The sequence below is a fragment of the Oncorhynchus nerka genome, linkage group LG7, assembly GCF_034236695.1.
Source record: "Oncorhynchus nerka isolate Pitt River linkage group LG7, Oner_Uvic_2.0, whole genome shotgun sequence".
Classification (NCBI taxonomy): Eukaryota; Metazoa; Chordata; class Actinopteri; order Salmoniformes; family Salmonidae; genus Oncorhynchus; species Oncorhynchus nerka.
This window is the reverse complement of record NC_088402.1, coordinates 14,556,612-14,578,367: the sequence shown is the minus strand read 5'-3', so window position 1 is coordinate 14,578,367 and position 21,756 is coordinate 14,556,612. Positions and strand designations below refer to the sequence as shown.

The following is a 21,756-nucleotide window of genomic DNA, read 5'->3' as shown; positions in this document are numbered from 1 at the left end:
GGGAAGGGCTTCATTGTACGGTTTACCGGTGTAACTGAGAAGAGTTACCTAAGGAATGGCTCCAGTTCAGTTATCCTATACTTCTCCACCTGTGCTTGTTTAGATGACCTGAGTTGATAACAGACACCCTGTTCTTCCCCTTCTGTCAGTTCCACAGTTTCCATCGGTTACTTAACTCGTTAAATAAAGGTATAACATTTTTAACTACAGTGTCCTCTCACAGGCTGACTATCGCTCACGTTGCAAAATAAATTTAGACATACATATTCAATTATTGCACACACACTGCTCGCACTCGCCAACGAGTGTCAGCATTGCCAAGGGCTAAAATAGAAGTCAGTTCTATTTCTAAGTCCTGCCTCTCCCATCTCCTCATTGGTTCCTCTCCCATCTCTCATTGGTTATACCCACGTGGGTGACTGAAAGACGAACGAGGTCGGTGGCAGTAATGCACTTAATTTATGAAAGTTGCCAATCGCAATATAAAGTCAAGAGAAGGAGGAGAGATGACTAGAAACGATTCGGGTTGGCCGTTTTATGTGCGGATTAATTGGCGGAGTAGAGGACCTCGTGCATTTCAGGTAAAATAGCAACTCTGTGTATATCCCAGGACAAATTAGCTAGCAACAGCAAGCTAGCTAAATAGGACAAATTAGCTAGCAAGTGCAAGCTAGCTAGCTAAATTGCCATAAATGTTTAATGCTTTTCGACCTGTCCCCAAATTAATATAATTGGTTCAGAGTTTGTTTTGATATTGTAACCTGCGTGTCGTGATCGCGTTTGGTGTGGGGGGACAAAATACATTTATGCACGATGGCACGCGCAAGCAGCTGGTTTGGGTTCCGTGTCAGGGGTCACTGGAAATGTCTCTCCCTCCCTGGGAATATCTGACGGTTAAATAGGATGTATTTATTTGGACTTATCTAGCCCTCTGTTATGATGTGGAGACATTGTACTCAAACGTGTGAGCTGCAATTGACCTCAAAAGTGGGCCAAAGGGATATTTTTATTTTAACGGTTTGACTGAAAGTGTGAATGTGGATCAAAAGTAAGAAGAAGGATGAAAGCACAGGCCTAGAAGCTTGGGCCTGTATGATGAAAGCACAGGCCTAGAAGCTTGGGCCTAGAAGCTTGGGCCTGTATGATGGAAGCTTGAGCCTAGAAGCTTGGGCCTGTATGACGGAAGCTTGGGCCTAGAAGCTTGGGCCTATATGATGGAAGCACAGGCCTAGCAGTTTCGTAGTTGTCTCAATGGTCATATCCAAAGACCTACATCTATTTTATGTAGTTTAAGGTTAAGGCTGGAAATCTCTGTCTCTATTACACAGACAATGACACAAGATATGGTTATTGAATGAATGGCAACGTAGAGCCTAATACAACCGATATGTTATATACTATATATACCAAAAGTATGTGACTATGCAACACTCACTACCGAGTTCCAAACTGCCTCTGGAAGCAACGTCAGCACAATAACTGTTTGTCGGGAGCTTCATGAAATGGGTTTCCATGGCCGAGCAGCCGCACACAAGGCTAAGATCACCCTGCTTAATGCCAAGCGTCAGCTGGAGTGGCGTAGAGCTTGCCGCCATAGGACACTGGAGCAATGGAAACGCCTTCTCTGGAGGGATGAATCACGCTTCACCATCTGGCAGTCTGACGGACGAATCTGGGTTTGGCCAGGAGAACGCTACCTGTCCGACTGCATAGTGCCAACTGTAAAGTTTGGTGGAGGAGGAATAATGGCCGTGGCTGTTTTTTGTGGTCCGGGCTAGGCCCCTTAGTTCCAGTAAAGGGAAATCTTAACACGACAGCATACAATGACATTCTAGATGATTCTGTGCTTCCGACTGTGTGGCATCAGTTTGGGGAAGGCCCTTTCCTGTTTCAGCATGACAGTGCCCCCATGCACAAAGCGAGGTACATACAGAAATAGTTTGTCAAGATCGGTTTGGAAGAACTTGACTGGCCTTCACAGAACCCTGACCTCAACCCCATTGAACACCTTTGGGATGAATTGGAACGTCGACTGCAAGCCAGGCCTAATCGCCCAATATCAGTGCCCGGCCTCACTAATGCTCTTGCAGCTGAATGGGAGCAAGTTCACGCAGCAAAGTTCCAGCATTTAGTGGAAAGCCTTCCCAGAAGAGTGGAGCCTGTTATAGCAGCAAAGGGGGACCAACTCCATATTAAAGCCTTCCCAGAAGAGTGGAGGCTGTTATAACTCCATATTAAAGCCTTCCCAGAAGAGTGGAGGCTGTTATAGCAGCAAAGGGGGGACCAACTCCATATTAATGCCCATGATTTTGGAATGAGATGTTGGACGAGCAGGTGTCCACATACTTTTGGTCATGTAGTGTAGCTTATGGCAACGTTATCATATAATTTATCTATGGCCCTTAGTAACACAACCCAGATAATCCACTTAAATACATTATTCTGAACTTTTCTTCACAATAAATAATTTCCAAATGATCTCCTTTAATAATGTAGCATGACCGACCGCAAGCTAGCTCTACAACGGAACAGCTTTAAAACTGAGTTTTTCTCCTTTTTCTCTGAGATGCGGCCTCACTTAACAATATTAATTACTCTTAAGACAGGTGTCATGGCAAAGTTACTGTAATTAGATTTCAATAAGAAACAACTAGCTCCATTTGAGTGGTCTGACTCTTGTAGGAAGTCTTTCAGAATCTGAGACGTCAGCATCCGGCCACGACCGAGGCGACACGGACACATCTCTCTACCTGCAAGGCCTGGTTAAAATGTCAAGGAGCGTCACAGAGGGAACTGGAGATTTCTGTCTTCGTCAGAAGTAGCCTAACCTATTCCTACATGTTGCTGATTTCCCTCAGTGGTGTGGATCAGCCCATGTGCAGCTTTCTATGTGTGAAGGATATAAGTGGCCTTATGAAACTTAAACCTGTTCAAAACTATTTCACACCCTTCCACCACATGTCTCTTGCGTACAAGTATGCGGATATAAATTATAGCTGAATGACAGAAATTGCCAGTAGTTGTCATCAGAGATGTTTGTAATTGAAACAAGAAGCTCAAATTGTCATTAGGTTTATTGACATTTGGCCTATCCTTTACTCTTGAAAAATCATCATTCACTTCCTGAATCTGTGTTTAAAAGCAGGGGATTGGTTGAAGTCCCAGTGTGTTGATGTGTCATGATGAATGACTCATGATGTGTCCATATGTCATTTGCTCTGCCTCCTTAGTGTCTGTCACCAACATTTTCTCTCTAAGCTTCTATTACAGCTGCTTACCCAATGCTCCAGTGAGGAGAACCTGCCATGCAGCCTCCCATGTAAATACTATATGACAGGGATCGTCAACTAGATTCCATTTTTTTTCTTGAGCAGATGGTTGGGAGACCAGAACATAATTAAGCAATAAGGCCCGAGGGGGTGTGGTATATGTCCAATAAACATTGGCTAAGGGCTGTTCTTAGGCACGATTCAACGCAGAGTGCCTGGACACATCCCTTAGCCATGGTATATTGTCCGTATATCACAAACCCCCGAGGTGCCTTATTACTATTATAAACTGGTTACCAATGTAATTATACCAGTAAAAAATAAATGTTGTTTTCATACCTATGGTGGTATATGGTCTGACATACCACTGATATATCAGACCATATTCCACGGCTGAATCAGCATTCGGGGATCGAACCACCCAGTTTATAATTACAAATCATTTGTAGACTTCAAATTGACTGCAAGTAGCCCAAACAGATATGTTTGACTAAAACAATCATTTCAAACCTTGTTTACATTTGTATACAATCACATGTCTCTCTATCATGCGTGGGAACACTTGGGGGAAGATTTCTTAAATTAACATCACTTGGAGCAACATTTACTGGTGTTTTTGCAGTCTTTTATGTCAAACAATAAAATAAAATAAATAAAATACATTTGCTCAGAACTTGGGGTCCAAATTAAACCGGGTTGCCAGTTGTGGAATCCTGCTGTATAACGTGGCCTGGGCTGTACCTGCTGCTGTTGACCTAAGATATACAGGATCAATCAGACTAACTTTGCATTTAGACCTGACTTGTTTTATTTACACTGCTATTGGCTTGAATTGGGGTTATAAAACTTTAGGTTATGCTAACTGTTGCAACTCAAAATGTTTCTTTAACAAATAGGCTACAGAGATGCATTATGGTAATACCAAGCGGAAGACCGTGATACAGCAGACCAGATAGTGGTTTATTTTCAGGGAAATCTCCAGTGGAACATTATCCTAAACATAACAGGATAGGACTTGTCAGATTCCTTGTCATGTCGTCTGTAATGGAATGTCCATTCCATACTTCTATCCCTGAAGGGTCTGCTCATCTGTTGATATTACTTGACATAACTTCCCTCCTAGTCAGTCCCCTGATCAAAGACCAGGCCTGCATGAGAAGGATCACAGAAGAAAAGCCTGCAGTCTCCCATCTTTGATCTCATTCAGTTGTTAACTTCGTTATTATTCTCGAGGCAAGACCCCTTGATAGCCCCACTTCCTTACTGTTCAGGATTCCATGGACAGGATTACTGTTCAGGATTCCATGGACAGGATTACTGTTCAGGATTCCATGGACAGGATTACTGTTCAGGATTCAATGGACAGGATTACTGTTCAGGATTCCATGGACAGGATTACTATTCAGGATTCCATGGACAGGATTACTGTTCAGGATTCCATGGACAGGATTACTGTTCAGGATTCCAGGATGGACAGGATTACTGTTCAGGATTCCAACAACACTGTGCTGTAAACTGTTGCCATTGGGATTTCATTACAGGGTCTATTTCTTTGTGAATTTTCCATCAGAACTTGAGATTTAAAGGGGGGCCCAGAATGGCTGGGGGAACACTAACATTACAGTCAGCTGTAGAGGTGCCCAGAATGGCTGGGGAAACACTAACATTACAGTCAGCTGTAGAGGGGCCCAGAATGGCTGGGGAAACACTAACATTACAGTCAGCTGTAGAGGTGCCCAGAATGGCTGGGGGAACACTGCCATTACAGTCAGCTGTAGAGGTGCCCAGAATGGCTGGGGGAACACTGCCATTAGTCAGTGAGAGGGGCCCAGGTCTCAGCTAGAGGTGCCCAGAATGGCTGGGGGAACACTCTGTAGAGGGGCCCAGAATGGCTGGGGCTGTCATGGCTTCCCTAGGTGCCAATGAATGACTGGGGGAACACTAGCATTACAGTCAGCTGAGAGGTCTGGGGGAACTTGATTCCAGATGGCTGGGGAAACACTAACATTACCAGCTGTAGAGGTGCCCAGAATGGCTGGGGAACACTACCATGTTACAGTCAGCTGTTTGGGTGCCCAGAATGGCTGGGGAACACTGATTCCTGCTTAGAGGGCCTCACCACAATCATGGGGGAACACTGATTCAGTCTGTTAGAGGTGCCCACAATCTGGGGAACACGGATGATTAGAGGGGCCCAGTTGGGGGAACACTAACATTACAGTGAGGGGTCTCTTCGTCTCCACGCTGTCTGGCTTCCCTACTGCCAATGACTGACTGTGGCTAGCCACAGCTGTGATGGGTCTGGGCTAGAGAGTCGTCTTCTTGATTCCTGTTTTGGCCCCACCACCATGTTACACGGATAATTCCTGTTTGGGCCTCACCACAATCATGTGACACTGATTCCTGTTTGGGCCTCACCACAATCATGTGACACTGATTCCTGTTTGGGCCTCACCACAATCATGTGACACTGATTCCTGTTTGGGCCTCACCACAATCATGTGACACGGATGATTCCTGTTTGGGCCTCACCACAATCATGTGACACGGATGATTCCTGTTTGGGCCTCACCACCACCATGTGACACGGATGATTCCTGTTTGGGCCTCACCACCATCATGTGACACGGATGATTCCTGTTTGGGCCTCACCACCACCATGTGACACGGATGATTCCTGTTTGGGCCTCACCACCACCATGTGACACGGATGATTCCTGTTTGGGCCTCACCACCACCATGTGACACGGATGATTCCTGTTTGGGCCTCACCACCATCATGTGACACGGATGATTCCTGTTTGGGCCTCACCACCATCATGTGACACGGATGATTCCTGTTTGGGCCTCACCACCACCATGTGACACGGATGATTCCTGTTTGGGCCTCACCACCATCATGTGACACGGATGATTCCTGTTTGGGCCTCACCACCATCATGTGACACTGATTCCTGTTTGGGCCTCACCACCATCATGTGACACTGTGCGTCTGTAATAATATACTATATCCTAATGGATTAGAGGCTGTGGTGTATTAAACACTTAAAGAACGTCTTTGTTCCAGTCTGACCGTGATGGCTGCTGTTTTGTGGGGGGGGTGACCACAACTTGGGTTGAATCAAGAGGATAACCTGTGCCTAAATGGAGAAGCTGCATGGATTCAACAACAGTTAGTCTATTACTCAATTTCCTCTTATGGTAAAACAAGTGTACAGTTCTACTAGTTGAGTAGGAAGTGTGACTATTCAGCTTACAGGGTTGCTTTCCGTGATCCGTGACTGAATTTTGCTGTCTATTTTCATGTAGGCTTGTTTACGAGCGTGTCTCTAGGCTGTTCTGTAATGTCATCTTATTGAGTGATGCATGCTTTGGCAGCCCGCCAACAAGGACCAGTCGGGAAAGCAAACATCCGGGATAAAATTATTTTCATTGACTGCAGAGAGAATGAAGAGACCAGGTTAACCTGTCCTTGATTTTTGTGTGTGTGTGTGTGTGTGCGTGCGTGCGTGCGCGCGTGCGCGTGTGTGCGTGTCTTGTCTGCCTGCTAGTGAGGAACTTGCTGATTGGAAGCAGTGTAAGGCCTTATTGTTACCAAACTCGGATCACAGCCTTGCGATACTGTAACAGACTCTGCTTCATATATCCCACTGGTCCCTAATCTCTACAAAGGAAAACGTGCAGGCTAGTTTATATAGTTCAAAATCCAACACCCATGGTTGCTAGGACATATGTCCCTTACCAAAACAAAGTCAGCCTCATTGGTCTACTGGTTGTATGAATTTGGGATCTATCATCCCACAACTGTCCCAGAGTTTATTTGGAATATACTATTTATTTCTCGCACAGAACGACAAGCTGACCAATTGAATAAGTAAAACTTGTCTACTATGTGGGATAGTAGATTGACATAGGCTAGTGCTTTTGCTGCTCGTTACTCGTCTTGTTGGCTGAGGGAAAAGTTTTTCAAATGCGCATCAGAATTCGGTAAGAAGGACATACACTGTTGCATCCTCGAGTTGCATGTTCTTTTAATATAAACTAGGGTCATCTAAATGTGATTCCTGTCATTCTGAGCACTTTGGGTGGACGCCCTTATCAGGTTATGCACCCAATGCATATGAGTCCGGTAAATTTCTCAAATGTTGGGTAAATTTTAAATGCTGGTCAAATGTCCGGCACCACATTTTCCTGACGGAAACCCTGGACTGTACACCAGCTCAGGCGTCGTATAGGCTATCAGTATCACGGACAGTGAGCTCAGTATTGGGACACTGACAATTTTTGTTTTGTTTTGGCTCTGTACTGAAATTATACAATGATTATGAGGTTAAAGTGCAGACTGTCAGCTTTCATTTTCATCCGTATCGGGTGAACCATTTACAAATTACAGCACTTTTTGTACCATTTTAGGGGACCAAAAGTTTTGGGACGAATTCTCTTACACTGCATTCGGAAAGTGTTCAGACCCCTTGACTTTTTCCACATTTTGTTACGTTACAGCCTAAAATGGATTAAATTAAATCCTCAGCAACCTACACACAATACCCCATAAAGACTAAACGAAAACAGGTTTTTGGAATTTTTACAAATGTATGAAAACTAAAAAAAACATATCTTATTAAATAAGTATTCAGACCCTTTGCTCTGAAACTCAAAATTGAGCTCTGCTGCATCCTGTTTCCATTGATCATCAGCATTGAAGGTCCCCAAGAACACAGTGGCCTCCATCATTCTTAAATGGAAGAAGTTTGGAACCACCAAGACTCTTCCTAGAGCTGGCCGCCCGGCCAAACTGAGCAATCAGTGGAGAAGGGCCTTGGTCAGGGACGTGACAAAGAACCCGATGGTCACTCTGACAGAGCTCCAGAGTTCCTCTGTGGAGATGGGGAAAACCATCTCTGCAGCACTCCAGCAATCATAAAAACCTGCTCCAGAGCACTCATCACTGCATTGGCAGGACATCAAGTCTATGGCTCTTTCCACATGCAGCTGTCTGTACAGGAACAATTCTTTATTGTTTTATTATTTTAACCTTCATTTAACTAGGCATGTCAGTTAATAAGAACAAATTCTTATTTACAATGACTGCCTACTCCGGCCTAACCCGGATTGGCACTGGGCCAATTGTGCTCCCCCCTATGGATCTCCCAATCACAGCCGGTTGTGATACAGCCTGGAATCAAACCAGGGTCTGTAGTGACATGCCAGTACCTTAGACCGCTGCGCCATTCGGGAGCCCAGCCTAGCTCCCTGGTCTCTCTGTTCAGTAAAAGTACAGCCTAGCTCCCTGGTCTCTCTGTGCAGTAACAGTACAGTCTGGTCTCTCTGTTCAGTAACAGTACAGTCTGGTCTCTCTGTTCAGTAACAGTACAGTGTGGTCTCTCTGTTCAGTAAAAGTACAGCCTAGCTCCCTGGTCTCTCTGTGCAGTAACAGTACAGTCTGGTCTCTCTGTTCAGTAACAGTACAGTCTGGTCTCTCTGTTCAGTAACAGTACAGTGTGGTCTCTCTGTTCAGTAAAAGTACAGCCTAGCTCCCTGGTCTCTCTGTGCAGTAACAGTACAGTCTGGTCTCTCTGTTCAGTAACAGTACAGTCTGGTCTCTCTGTTCAGTAACAGTACAGTCTGGTCTCTCTGTTCAGTAACAGTACAGTGTGGTCTCTCTGTTCAGTAAAAGTACAGCCTAGCTCCCTGGTCTCTCTGTGCAGTAACAGTACAGTCTGGTCTCTCTGTTCAGTAACAGTACAGTGTGGTCTCTGTTCAGTAACAGTACAGTCTGGTCTCTCTGTTCAGTAACAGTACAGTCTGGTCTCTCTGTTCAGTAACAGTACAGTGTGGTCTCTCTGTTCAGTAACAGTACAGTGTGGTCTCTCTGTTCAGTAACAGTACAGTGTGGTCTCTCTGTTCAGTAACAGTACAGTCTGGTCTCTCTGTGCAGTAACAGTACAGTCTGGTCTCTCTGTTCAGTAACAGTACAGTCTGGTCTCTCTGTTCAGTAAAAGTACAGCCTAGCTCCCTGGTCTCTCTGTTCAGTAACAGTACAGTGTGGTCTCTACAGTGTGGTCTCTCTGTTCAGTAACAGTACAGTACAGTGTGGTCTCTCTGTTCAGTAACAGTACAGTGTGGTCTCTCTGTTCAGTAACAGTACAGTCTGGTCTCTCTGTTCAGTAACAGTACAGTGTGGTCTCTCTGTTCAGTAACAGTACAGTGTGGTCTCTCTGTTCAGTAACAGTACAGTGTGGTCTCTCTGTTCAGTAACAGTACAGTGTGGTCTCTCTGTTCAGTAACAGTACAGTGTGGTCTCTCTGTTCAGTAACAGTACAGTCTGGTCTCTCTGTTCAGTAACAGTACAGTGTGGTCTCTCTGTTCAGTAACAGTACAGTCTGGTCTCTCTGTTCAGTAACAGTACAGTCTGGTCTCTCTGTGCAGTAACAGTACAGTCTGGTCTCTCTGTTCAGTAACAGTACAGTCTGGTCTCTCTGTTCAGTAAAAGTACAGCCTAGCTCCCTGGTCTCTCTGTTCAGTAACAGTACAGTGTGGTCTCTCTGTTCAGTAACAGTACAGTCTGGTCTCTCTGTTCAGTAACAGTACAGTGTGGTCTCTCTGTTCAGTAACAGTACAGTGTGGCTCCAGGCTGGACAATCTGAACTGGATTAGCAGCTCGCTATAATCTGGGACACTGCCGATTACGCCTGCTTCCATCTCACGGGCCTGAGCTTGTCATGTGACTAACTGACAAATGGAACCCTGTATTTCCTTAGATGGCAGTGGTGGGCAACTGACGGAGGGAGGGATGAGAGGGGGAGAGTGACCAGGGCTGGGTACTGGAGCTGGAAGGTTGGTGTAATTGTCACAGAAGAGCTCCTGCATGCCATAAACTCTAGCTAGCCTAGCAGCTTCATGCTCTTTTACTTTGAAGACCTCCTGATTGTGCTGAATCGGAATCTGTGGATGGCAGCAATCCACCAGTGGCCTTTGTGTTTATTTACAACAGACAAGCCAAGTTACCGGGTGGCTGACTGTGATTGTGGTGGTTGGTGATTGCAGCGTCGGTAGAGAGCGAAGGGGAAAGGGAAGGTAACTCATTAACACCACAGAACGACTGTAGTTAAGCTGCCTCGGCCTGCCTGTCTGGCTGCTTGTCATATGAGCCTGCAGCAGAAAGACAGAACCAGAGACAGACAGACAGACCCAGAGACGGACGGACAGACAGACCCAGAGACGGACGGACAGACAGACCCAGAGACGGACGGACAGACAGACCCAGAGACGGACGGACAGACAGACCCAGAGACGGACGGACGGACGGACAGACAGACCCAGAGTCGGACGGACAGACAGACCCAGAGACGGACGGACAGACAGACAGACCCAGAGACGGACAGACAGAAGGACAGACCCAGAGACGGACAGACCCAGAGACAGATGGGCAGACAGACCCAGAGACAGATGGGCAGACAGACCAGGAGACAGATGGGCAGACAGACCCAGAGACAGATGGGCAGACAGACCCAGAGACAGATGGGCAGACAGAACCAGAGACAGATGGGCAGACAGACCCAGAGACAGATGGGCAGACAGACCCAGAGACAGATGGGCAGACAGACCCAGACACGGACGGACAGAACCAGAGACGGACGGACAGGCTAGGAAGCTAGCCTTGGCTAGAGCTGTGTGTGTGTCCGACTGCCACACACACATACTGACATATAACCCACACGACATACGTCACAAAACACACACACACACACACACACACACACACACACACACACACACACACACACACACAACACAACACAGAAGTGCCGTGTGCTTCCAGACCAGGAGACAGGAGAGGACAATCAGAGCAGTGAGTGAGTTGTGCCCCAGTTGCATGCGCCCTATCACATGCAGGAAATTAGTGGCAGCAGCAACGGGGTTCTATGAGTCGTTGTAGTGGGAGGCCGGCCAGCTAGCCAGCCACCTAACCCATCCAGGCAACAGCAATGGACCCTCTGGAGCAGGAATACAAGTCTCCATTTGACTTTGAGCAGGGGGTGAATAGCAGCTACCTCTATCTGTCTCCCAGCTTCAATGTAACACCACCAGGCTCACCGCAAGTGACTGTCACAGCCAGAGGTAACCAGAGCAGTGTGTGGGGGAGTGAGTGAGGAAGTTTGTATTTGTTATAGGGTGTTTGGAAAGGGAACAAGCGATAGAGGGGGTGGGAGGGGGTCATGTGAGAGAGAGGGGGATGGATTATTTGAGATTCTTGATTTGTGAGTGTGTGGGCGGGGGGGTGTTTGTGTGTGACTGCGTACTTTTGCCATCACATCCTGACCTGTTGAGTAAGAGGGTCTGTTTGGAGCAGATGTCAAACAGACTTCGTTCTGACAAGCTCACAATGAACACACTCATAGAAAGAAACCTAGAATTGTTTCAAACCTAAAGTGGTTTAGTCAAACCTAGAAGGGTTTCAAACCTAAAGTGGTTTAGTCAAACCTAGAATGGTTTCAAACCTAAAGTGGTTTAGTCAAACCTAGAATGTTTTCAAACCTAAAGTGGTTTAGTCAAACCTAGAAGGGTTTCAAACCTAAAGTGGTGTTGTTAAACCTAGAGCGGTTTAATGGCATCGTAGGAGCTTGGTCAAGCTATGAGAAATGACAAAGATGGTATCATAGGCAAATCCCTTTAAACAAATATTAGTCAAAGAATGTATAACAAAGAGTTTAAGTGACTGTTTAACTATGCTGGCAGTCCTGTGTGTGTGTGGGGCCTTAGGTGGTTCAGCAGTCAACACAGTTCAGGGATAAAGGCTAGAAAAATCACGCATTGAAGAAAAAAAAAACGTATTAAATATCATATATTTTTTAATTGGTTCATTTTCAGTGAATTTCCTGGTTTTAGAGAGTTAAATAGGAAGTGAGCCTGTTGTCAGTACAGAAACCAAGGACTCTAGGCCATGTAAGGTAGAACCCCCCTCCCATGATCTGGGCTGATGGTGTAGGTTACTCAGATCTGTCACTGTCATCAGTATGGAGACCTGGACCGCTGACACCTGAGTGGCACTGCCTCGTCATCAAGAGGAGGGAGGAGAGACAATAGAAAGTGAGAGGTCAGGAAAAGGTGAGAGTGTAAAATGTCTTGAGCATTTGATCTAATTTGATTAAGCATAGATCTACACACTTTTCTCTCTCTCATTGAATTGGGTACAGTCATATCTAACTGACAGGAAACGGTCTACCTATATCAATGGTTCATTTTCTTCCCCTAATGTGTTAAAATGTGGAATACCGCAGGGCAGCTGCCTTGGGCCACTTCTCTACTTAATATACACCAACGACCTTCCCTATGCCTTGGTTGAAACTCAAGCTACTATATTTGCAGATGATACTACAATTTATGCAGCAAGACAATCGGTTCAACAGGTACAGCAAGCTTTGCAAGGAGATTTGGAGATTATCAGGAAATGGGTTTGCCAAAACAAACTTGCTTTAAACACCAAGAAAACCAAAGTTATGTTGGTCTGTTCAACTAGGAAAAGGCCAAAACAGCATGGGATACAATTAAGTATGGGAGGAGTACAAATTGAAGAAGTGGCAGAAACCAAACTACTGGGAGTGCAGCTAGACAACTGCTTATCATGGTCGTCTCAAATAACTAATCTATGTAAAAAAAAATATTAAAACAGCCTGCATAATCAAAGGATAGCTAAATATTTAACAGGAAAATCCTTCAGCAAATAACACAGGCATTGGTTGAGAGTCAAGTGAACTATTGTTCGGTGGTCTGGGGAAATGCATCATCTAGTGAAGTTAGGAGGCTGCAGAATGCACAGAATAAAGCAGCAAGGATTGTTTTAAGGCGGAGATATGGTTCTTCTGTTGCAGTCATGTGCAGTGTTCTTGGTTGGTCATCAATCGACAAGATCATTGAAAAAAACATGCTTATCTTATTTTATAATATACATCATTTAAAACGGCCAAGTTCTATTCACAAAGGTATTCAGTTGGTAAGAGACAGACATTCCGTAAATACTAGGAATAGATTGTCCACCATCAATTAATTATCCAGACAGAAAAAAGAAATGGGCAAAATAACTGAGCAAACTAGAAACCTTTCAATATATAAGTTTAAACATTATTTAAAAACAATTTAAATATAGTATATAGAAATGTTGTGGGACTAAAGTAGATGAAGAATCAATATTTTTTTAGATTGAGTATTTATTGGGTCATTATGCTAGTGTATTATGTATGTTTCATAATAGTGTGTTATATGTGAAAGTGTGTTTGTATTATAAATTGTATTTTAATGTTAAGGACTCTTGGAAGATTAGTCCAAATGGGGACTAAAAGAGATCCTAATCAAATCAAATCTCATGGAAATGTGATTTATGATTGTGATATTCCAAACTGGGTATTTCTGTCAGATTGGCAGTATTTTGAGCAACATTGATGAGCATGCTTCTACTTGTTAATACTCCTTCTTGGAGACCAGGCAGTCTGTTCTGTAGCCTATTAGGGAGAAAGTCACTCTTCACTCTGTTGTTTGTCTTAGTTCCAGGGTAAGGGACAGGAAGTAACTGTTCAAGTCAAAAAGGATGGATTGATGGAATAGTACATCCTGTTTATTCCTGATCTGGAACAGCCCTCCAGACAGTAGCTAACAAACACCATCTGGTAACACTTTGAAGCCTACACAAGAACTGCATAACAACATCATATATATAACGCATACATAAACAGTAGGCTACATAAGGATTTTCATAAATGCTCATGTCAACAATTGCAAGTTGATACTTCCTTTGTCACAATTTCACTTGTGTTATGTATGGGCTATGATTGTGTTATGTATGGGTTATGATTGTGTTATGTATGGGTTATGAATGTGTTATGTATGGGTTATGATTGTGTTATGTATGGGTTATGATTGTGTTATGTATGGGTTATGATTGTTATGTATGGTTATGAATGTGTTATGTATGGGTTATGAATGTGTTATGTATGGGCTATGATTGTGTTATGTATGGGCTATGATTGTGTTATGTATGGGCTATGATTGTGTTATGTATGGGCTATGATTGTGTTATGTATGGGCTATGAATGTGTTATGTATGGGCTATGATTGTGTTATGTATGGGCTATGATTGTGTTATGTATGGGCTATGATTGTGTTATGTATGGGTTATGGTTGTGTTATGTATGGGTTATGATTGTGTTATGTATGTGTTATGATTGTGTTATGATTGTGTTATGTATGGGCTATGATTGTGTTATGTATGGGCTATGATTGTGTTATGTATGGGCTATGATTGTGTTATGTATGGGCTATGAATGTGTTATATATGGGTTATGATTGTGTTATGTATGGGCTATGATTCTGTTATGTATGGGCTATGATTGTGTTATGTATGGGCTATGATTGTGTTATGTATGGGTTATGATTGTGTTATGTATGGGTTATGATTGTGTTATGTATGGGTTATGATTGTGTTATGTATGGGTTATGATTGTTATGTATGGTTATGAATGTGTTATGTATGGGTTATGAATGTGTTATGTATGGGCTATGATTGTGTTATGTATGGGCTATGATTGTGTTATGTATGGGCTATGATTGTGTTATGTATGGGCTATGATTGTGTTATGTATGGGCTATGATTGTGATGATTGTGTTATGTATGGGCTATGATTGTGTTATGTATGGGCTATGATTGTGTTATGTATGGGCTATGAATGTGTTATGTATGGGCTATGATTGTGTTATGTATGGGCTATGATTGTGTTATGTATGGGCTATGATTGTGTTATGTATGGGTTATGGTTGTGTTATGTATGGGTTATGATTGTGTTATGTATGGGTTATGATTGTGTTATGATTGTGTTATGTATGGGCTATGATTGTGTTATGTATGGGCTATGATTGTGTTATGTATGGGCTATGATTGTGTTATGTATGGGCTATGAATGTGTTATATATGGGTTATGATTGTGTTATGTATGGGCTATGATTCTGTTATGTATGGGCTATGATTGTGTTATGTATGGGCTATGATTGTGTTATGTATGGGTTATGATTGTGTTATGTATGGGTTATGATTGTGTTATGTATGGGTTATGAATGTGTTATGTATGGGTTATGATTGTGTTATGTATGGGTTATGATTGTGTTATGTATGGGTTATGATTGTTATGTATGGTTATGAATGTGTTATGTATGGGTTATGATTGTGTTATGTATGGGCTATGATTGTGTTATGTATGGGCTATGATTGTGATGATTGTGTTATGTATGGGCTATGATTGTGTTATGTATGGGCTATGATTGTGTTATGTATGGGCTATGAATGTGTTATGTATGGGCTATGATTGTGTTATGTATGGGCTATGATTGTGTTATGTATGGGCTATGATTGTGTTATGTATGGGTTATGGTTGTGTTATGTATGGGTTATGATTGTGTTATGTATGGGTTATGATTGTGTTATGATTGTGTTATGTATGGGCTATGATTGTGTTATGTATGGGCTATGATTGTGTTATGTATGGGCTATGATTGTGTTATGTATGGGCTATGAATGTGTTATGTATGGGCTATGAATGTGTTATGTATGGGCTATGATTGTGTTATGTATGGGCTATGATTGTGTTATGTATGGGCTATGATTGTGTTATGTATGGGCTATGATTGTGTTATGTATGGGCTATGATTGTGTTATGTATGGGCTATGATTGTGATGATTGTGTTATGTATGGGCTATGATTGTGTTATGTATGGGCTATGATTGTGTTATGTATGGGCTATGAATGTGTTATGTATGGGCTATGATTGTGTTATGTATGGGCTATGATTGTGTTATGTATGGGCTATGATTGTGTTATGTATGGGTTATGGTTGTGTTATGTATGGGTTATGATTGTGTTATGTATGGGTTATGATTGTGTTATGTATGGGCTATGATTGTGTTATGTATGGGCTATGATTGTGTTATGTATGGGCTATGATTGTGTTATGTATGGGCTATGAATGTGTTATATATGGGTTATGATTGTGTTATGTATGGGCTATGATTGTGTTATGTATGGGCTATGATTGTGTTATGTATGGGCTATGATTCTGTTATGTATGGGTTATGATTGTGTTATGATTGTGTTATGTATGGGTTATGATTGTGTTATGTATGGGTTATGAATGTGTTACGAAGTTCTTATGTAGGTATCATTGAAATAAAGTGTTATCACTCAGGATATCCTTTTTGATTTGACGGTATCATTTATCCAGCAGTACCTGTCGGTGTTACGTAGTGCCATTTGTTATCTTCTAGTCAAATGAAATGTTATTTGTCTCATGTGTCGAATACAACAGGTGTCGTAGACCTTACCGTGAAATGCTTACTTACGAGCCCTTAACCAACAATGCAGTTCAAGAAATAGAGTTAAAAAAATATTTACTAAATAAACTAAAATTAAAAATTTAAATTAAAAGTAACACAATAAAATAACAATAACGAGACTATATACAGGGAGTACCGAGTCAATGTGCAGGGGTACCAGGTAGTAGCATGGCTATATACAGGGGGTACCGAGTCAATGTGCAGGGGTACCAGGTAGTAGCATGGCTATATACAGGGAGTACTGAGTCAATGTGCAGGGGTACAGGTAGTAGCATGGCTATATACAGGGGTACCGAGTCAATGTGCAGGGGTACCAGGTAGTAGCATGGCTATATACAGGGAGTACCGAGTCAATGTGCAGGGGTACCAGGTAGTAGCATGGCTATATACAGGAGTACCGAGTCAATGTGCAGGGGTACAGGTAGTAGCAGCAGGGGGTACCGAGTCAATGTGCAGGGTACCAGGTAGTAGCATGGCTATACAGGGGGTACCGAGTCAATGTGCAGGGGTACAGGTAGTAGCATGGCTATATACAGGGTTACCGAGTCAATGTGCAGGGGTACCAGGTAGTAGCATGGCTATATACAGGGGGTACCGAGTCAATGTGCAGGGGTACCAGGTAGTAGCATGGCTATATACAGGGGGGTTAGTCAATGTGGGGTACCAGGTAGTAGCATGGCTATATACAGGGGGTACCGAGTCAATGTGCAGGGGTACAGGTAGTAGCATGGCTATATACAGGAGTACCGAGTCAATGTGCAGGGGTACAGGTAGTAGCATGGCTATATACAGGGGGTACCGAGTCAATGTGCAGGGGTACCAGGTAGTAGCATGGCTATATACAGGGGGTACCGAGTCAATGTGCAGGGGTACCAGGTAGTAGCATGGCTATATACAGGGGGTACCGAGTCAATGTGCAGGGTACCAGGTAGTAGCATGGCTATATACAGGGGGTACCGTAGTCAATGTAGGGGTACCAGGTAGTAGCATGGCTATATACAGGGGTACCGAGTCAATGTGCAGGGGTACCAGGTAGTAGCATGGCTATATACAGGGGGTGAGTCAATGTGCAGGGGTACCAGGTAGTAGCATGGCTATATACAGGGGGTACCGAGTCAATGTGCAGGGGTACAGGTAGTAGCATGGCTATATACAGGGAGTACCGAGTCAATGTGCAGGGGTACAGGTAGTAGCATGGCTATATACAGGGGGTACCGAGTCAATGTGCAGGGGTACCAGGTAGTAGCATGGCTATATACAGGGGGTACCGAGTCAATGTGCAGGGGTACCAGGTAGTAGCATGGCTATATACAGGGAGTACCGAGTCAATGTGCAGGGGTACAGGTAGTAGCATGGCTATATACAGGGGGTACCGAGTCAATGTGCAGGGGTACCAGGTAGTAGCATGGCTATATACAGGGGGTACCGAGTCAATGTGCAGGGGTACCAGGTAGTAGCATGGCTATATACAGGGAGTACCGAGTCAATGTGCAGGGGTACAGGTAGTAGCATGGCTATATACAGGGGGTACCGAGTCAATGTGCAGGGGTACAGGTAGTAGCATGGCTATATACAGGGAGTACCGAGTCAATGTGCAGGGGTACAGGTAGTAGCATGGCTATATACAGGGAGTAACCGAGTCAATGTGCAGGGGTACCAGGTAGTAGCATGGCTATATACAGGAGTACCGAGTCAATGTGCAGGGGTACAGGTAGTAGCATGGCTATATACAGGGAGTACCGAGTCAATGTGCAGGGGTACAGGTAGTAGCATGGCTATATACAGGGAGTACCGAGTCAATGTGCAGGGGTACAGGTAGTAGCATGGCTATATACAGGGAGTACCGAGTCAATGTGCAGGGGTACCAGGTAGTAGCATGGCTATATACAGGGGGTACCGAGTCAATGTGCAGGGGTACCAGGTAGTAGCATGGCTATATACAGGGAGTACCGAGTCAATGTGCAGGGGTACAGGTAGTAGCATGGCTATATACAGGGAGTACCGAGTCAATGTGCAGGGGTACAGGTAGTAGCATGGCTATATACAGGGGGTACCGAGTCAATGTGCAGGGGTACAGGTAGTAGCATGGCTATATACAGGGAGTACCGAGTCAATGTGCAGGGGTACAGGTAGTAGCATGGCTATATACAGGGAGTACCGAGTCAATGTGCAGGGGTACCAGGTAGTAGCATGACTATATACAGGGAGTACCGAGTCAATGTGCAGGGGTACAGGTAGTAGCATGGCTATATACAGGGAGTACCGAGTCAATGTGCAGGGGTACAGGTAGTAGCATGGCTATATACAGGGAGTACCGAGTCAATGTGCAGGGGTACAGGTAGTAGCATGGCTATATACAGGGGGTACCGAGTCAATGTGCAGGGGTACAGGTAGTAGCATGGCTATATACAGGGAGTACCGAGTCAATGTGCAGGGGTACCAGGTAGTAGCATGGCTATATACAGGGGGTACCGAGTCAATGTGCAGGGGTACCAGGTAGTAGCATGGCTATATACAGGGGGTACCGAGTCAATGTGCAGGGGTACCAGGTAGTAGCATGGCTATATACAGGGGGTACCGAGTCAATGTGCAGGGGTACAGGTAGTAGCATGGCTATATACAGGGAGTACCGAGTCAATGTGCAGGGGTACAGGTAGTAGCATGGCTATATACAGGGGGTACCGAGTCAATGTGCAGGGGTACCAGGTAGTAGCATGGCTATATACAGGGGGTACCGAGTCAATGTGCAGGGGTACCAGGTAGTAGCATGGCTATATACAGGGGGTACCGAGACAATGTGCAGGGGTACCAGGTAGTAGCATGGCTATATACAGGGGGTACCGAGTCAATGTGCAGGGGTACCAGGTAGTAGCATGGCTATATACAGGGAGTACCGAGTCAATGTGCAGGGGTACCAGGTAGTAGCATGGCTATATACAGGGGGTACCGAGTCAATGTGCAGGGGTACCAGGTAGTAGCATGGCTATATACAGGGAGTACCGAGTCAATGTGCAGGGGTACAGGTAGTAGCATGGCTACATTTACATTTAAGTCATTTAGCAGACGCTCTTATCCAGAGCGACTTACAAATTGGTGCATTCACCTTATGACATCCAGTGGAGCAGCCACTTTACAATAGTGCATCTAAATCTTTTAAAGGGGGGTGAGAAGGATTACTTTATCCTATCCTAGGTATTCCTTAAAGAGGTGGGGTTTCAGGTGTCTCCGGAAGGTGGTGATTGACTCCGCTGTCCTGGCGTCGTGAGGGAGTTTGTTCCACCATTGGGGGGCCAGAGCAGCGAACAGTTTTGACTGGGCTGAGCGGGAACTGTACTTCCTCAGTGGTAGGGAGGCGAGCAGGCCAGAGGTGGATGAACGCAGTGCCCTTGTTTGGGTGTAGGGCCTGATCAGAGCCTGGAGGTACTGAGGTGCCGTTCCCCTCACAGCTCCGAGTCAATGTGCAGGGGTACCAGGTAGTAGCATGGCTATATACAGGGGGTACCGAGTCAATGTGCAGGGGTACCAGGTAGTAGCATGGCTATATACAGGGAGTACCGAGTCAATGTGCAGGGGTACCAGGTAGTAGCATGGCTATATACAGGGAGTACCGAGTCAATGTGCAGGGGTACAGGTTAGTTGAGGAAATTGAAGTAATATGTACATGTACACCTTCTCTGCTATGCAATCTGGTTTCAGAGCTGGTCATGGGTGCACCTCAGCCACGCTCAAGGTCCTAAACGATATCTTAACCGCCATCGATAAGAAACATTACTGTGCAGCCGTATTCATTGATCTGGCCAAGGCTTTCGACTCTGTCAATCACCACATCCTCATCGGCAGACTCGACAGCCTTGGTTTCTCAAATGATTGCCTCGCCTGGTTCACCAACTACTTCTCTGATAGAGTTCAGTGTGTCAAATCGGAGGGTCTGCTGTAGCACACGCTCCAGTAGGTATATCTCTCTAGTCACCCCCAAAACCAATTCTTTCTTTGGCCGCCTCTCCTTCCAGTTCTCTGCTGCCAATGACTGGAACGAACTACAAAAATCTCTGAAACTGGAAACACTTATCTCCCTCACTAGCTTTAAGCACCAACTGTCAGAGCAGCTCACAGATTACTGCACCTGTACATAGCCCACCTATAATTTAGCCCAAACAACTACCTCTTTCCCAACTGTATTTAATTTATTTATTTATTTTGCTCCTTTGCACCCCATTATTTTTATTTCTACTTTGCACATTCTTCCATTGCAAAACTACCATTCCAGTGTTTTACTTGTTATATTGTATTTACTTTGCCACCATGGCCTTTTTTGCCTTTACCTCCCTTCTCACCTCATTTGCTCACATCGTATATAGACTTGTTTATACTGTATTATTAACTGTATGTTTGTTTTACTCCATGTGTAACTCTGTGTCGTTGTATCTGTCAAACTGCTTTGCTTTATCTTGGCCAGGTCGCAATTGTAAATGAGAACTTGTTCTTAACTTGCCTACCTGGTTAAATAAAGGTGTTCTTAACTAGCCTACCTGGTTAAATAAAGGTGTTCTTAACTAGCCTACCTGGTTAAATAAAGGTGTTCTTAACTTGCCTACCTGGTTAAATAAAGGTGTTCTTAACTTGCCTACCTGGTTAAATAAAGGTGTTCTTAACTTGCCTACCTGGTTAAATAAAGGTGTTCTTAACTTGCCTACCTGGTTAAATAAAGGTGTTCTTAACTTGCCTACCTGGTTAAATAAAGGTGTTCTTAACTTGCCTTCCTGGTTAAATAAAGGTGTTCTTAACTTGCCTACCTGGTTAAATAAAGGTGTTCTTAACTTGCCTACCTGGTTAAATAAAGGTGAGAAGAAAAAAACGACGAAAAAAACAACAACATGTAGGTGGAGTTAAAGTGACTATGCATAGATAATAAACAGAGAGTAGCAGCAGTGTAAAAACAAAGGGGCAGGGGTCAATGTAAATAGTCTGTGTAGCCATTTGATTCATTGTTCAGCAGTCTCATGGCTTGGGGTTAGAAGCTGTTAAGGAGCCTTTTGAACCTAGACTTGGAGCTCCGGAACCGCTTGCCATGCGATAGTAGAGAGAACAGTCTATGACCTTGTCATCTAT

The 21,756-nt window shown here is 44.2% G+C and overlaps 1 protein-coding gene across 4 annotated transcripts in view; it reads left to right on the top strand.

Annotated features, from left to right (window-relative positions):
• LOC115120348 (tumor protein D52-like) overlaps positions 1-21,756 on the top strand; it is a 41,070-nt gene that overhangs the window by 7,778 nt on the left and 11,536 nt on the right. Inside the window, exon 1 of one of the 4 annotated variants that reach the window (XM_065020251.1) lies at positions 6,372-6,441. The exons of 1 other annotated variant lie outside the window; for it this stretch is intronic. In XM_065020251.1, coding sequence (XP_064876323.1) covers positions 6,414-6,441 — 28 coding nt within the window. In that variant the 5' untranslated portion in view covers positions 6,372-6,413. Of the gene's footprint in view, positions 1-6,371; positions 6,442-6,606; positions 6,730-11,178; positions 11,391-21,756 lie in introns of those variants that run through there. 2 more of the 4 variants (XM_065020250.1, XM_065020249.1) reach the window with 2 other exon arrangements.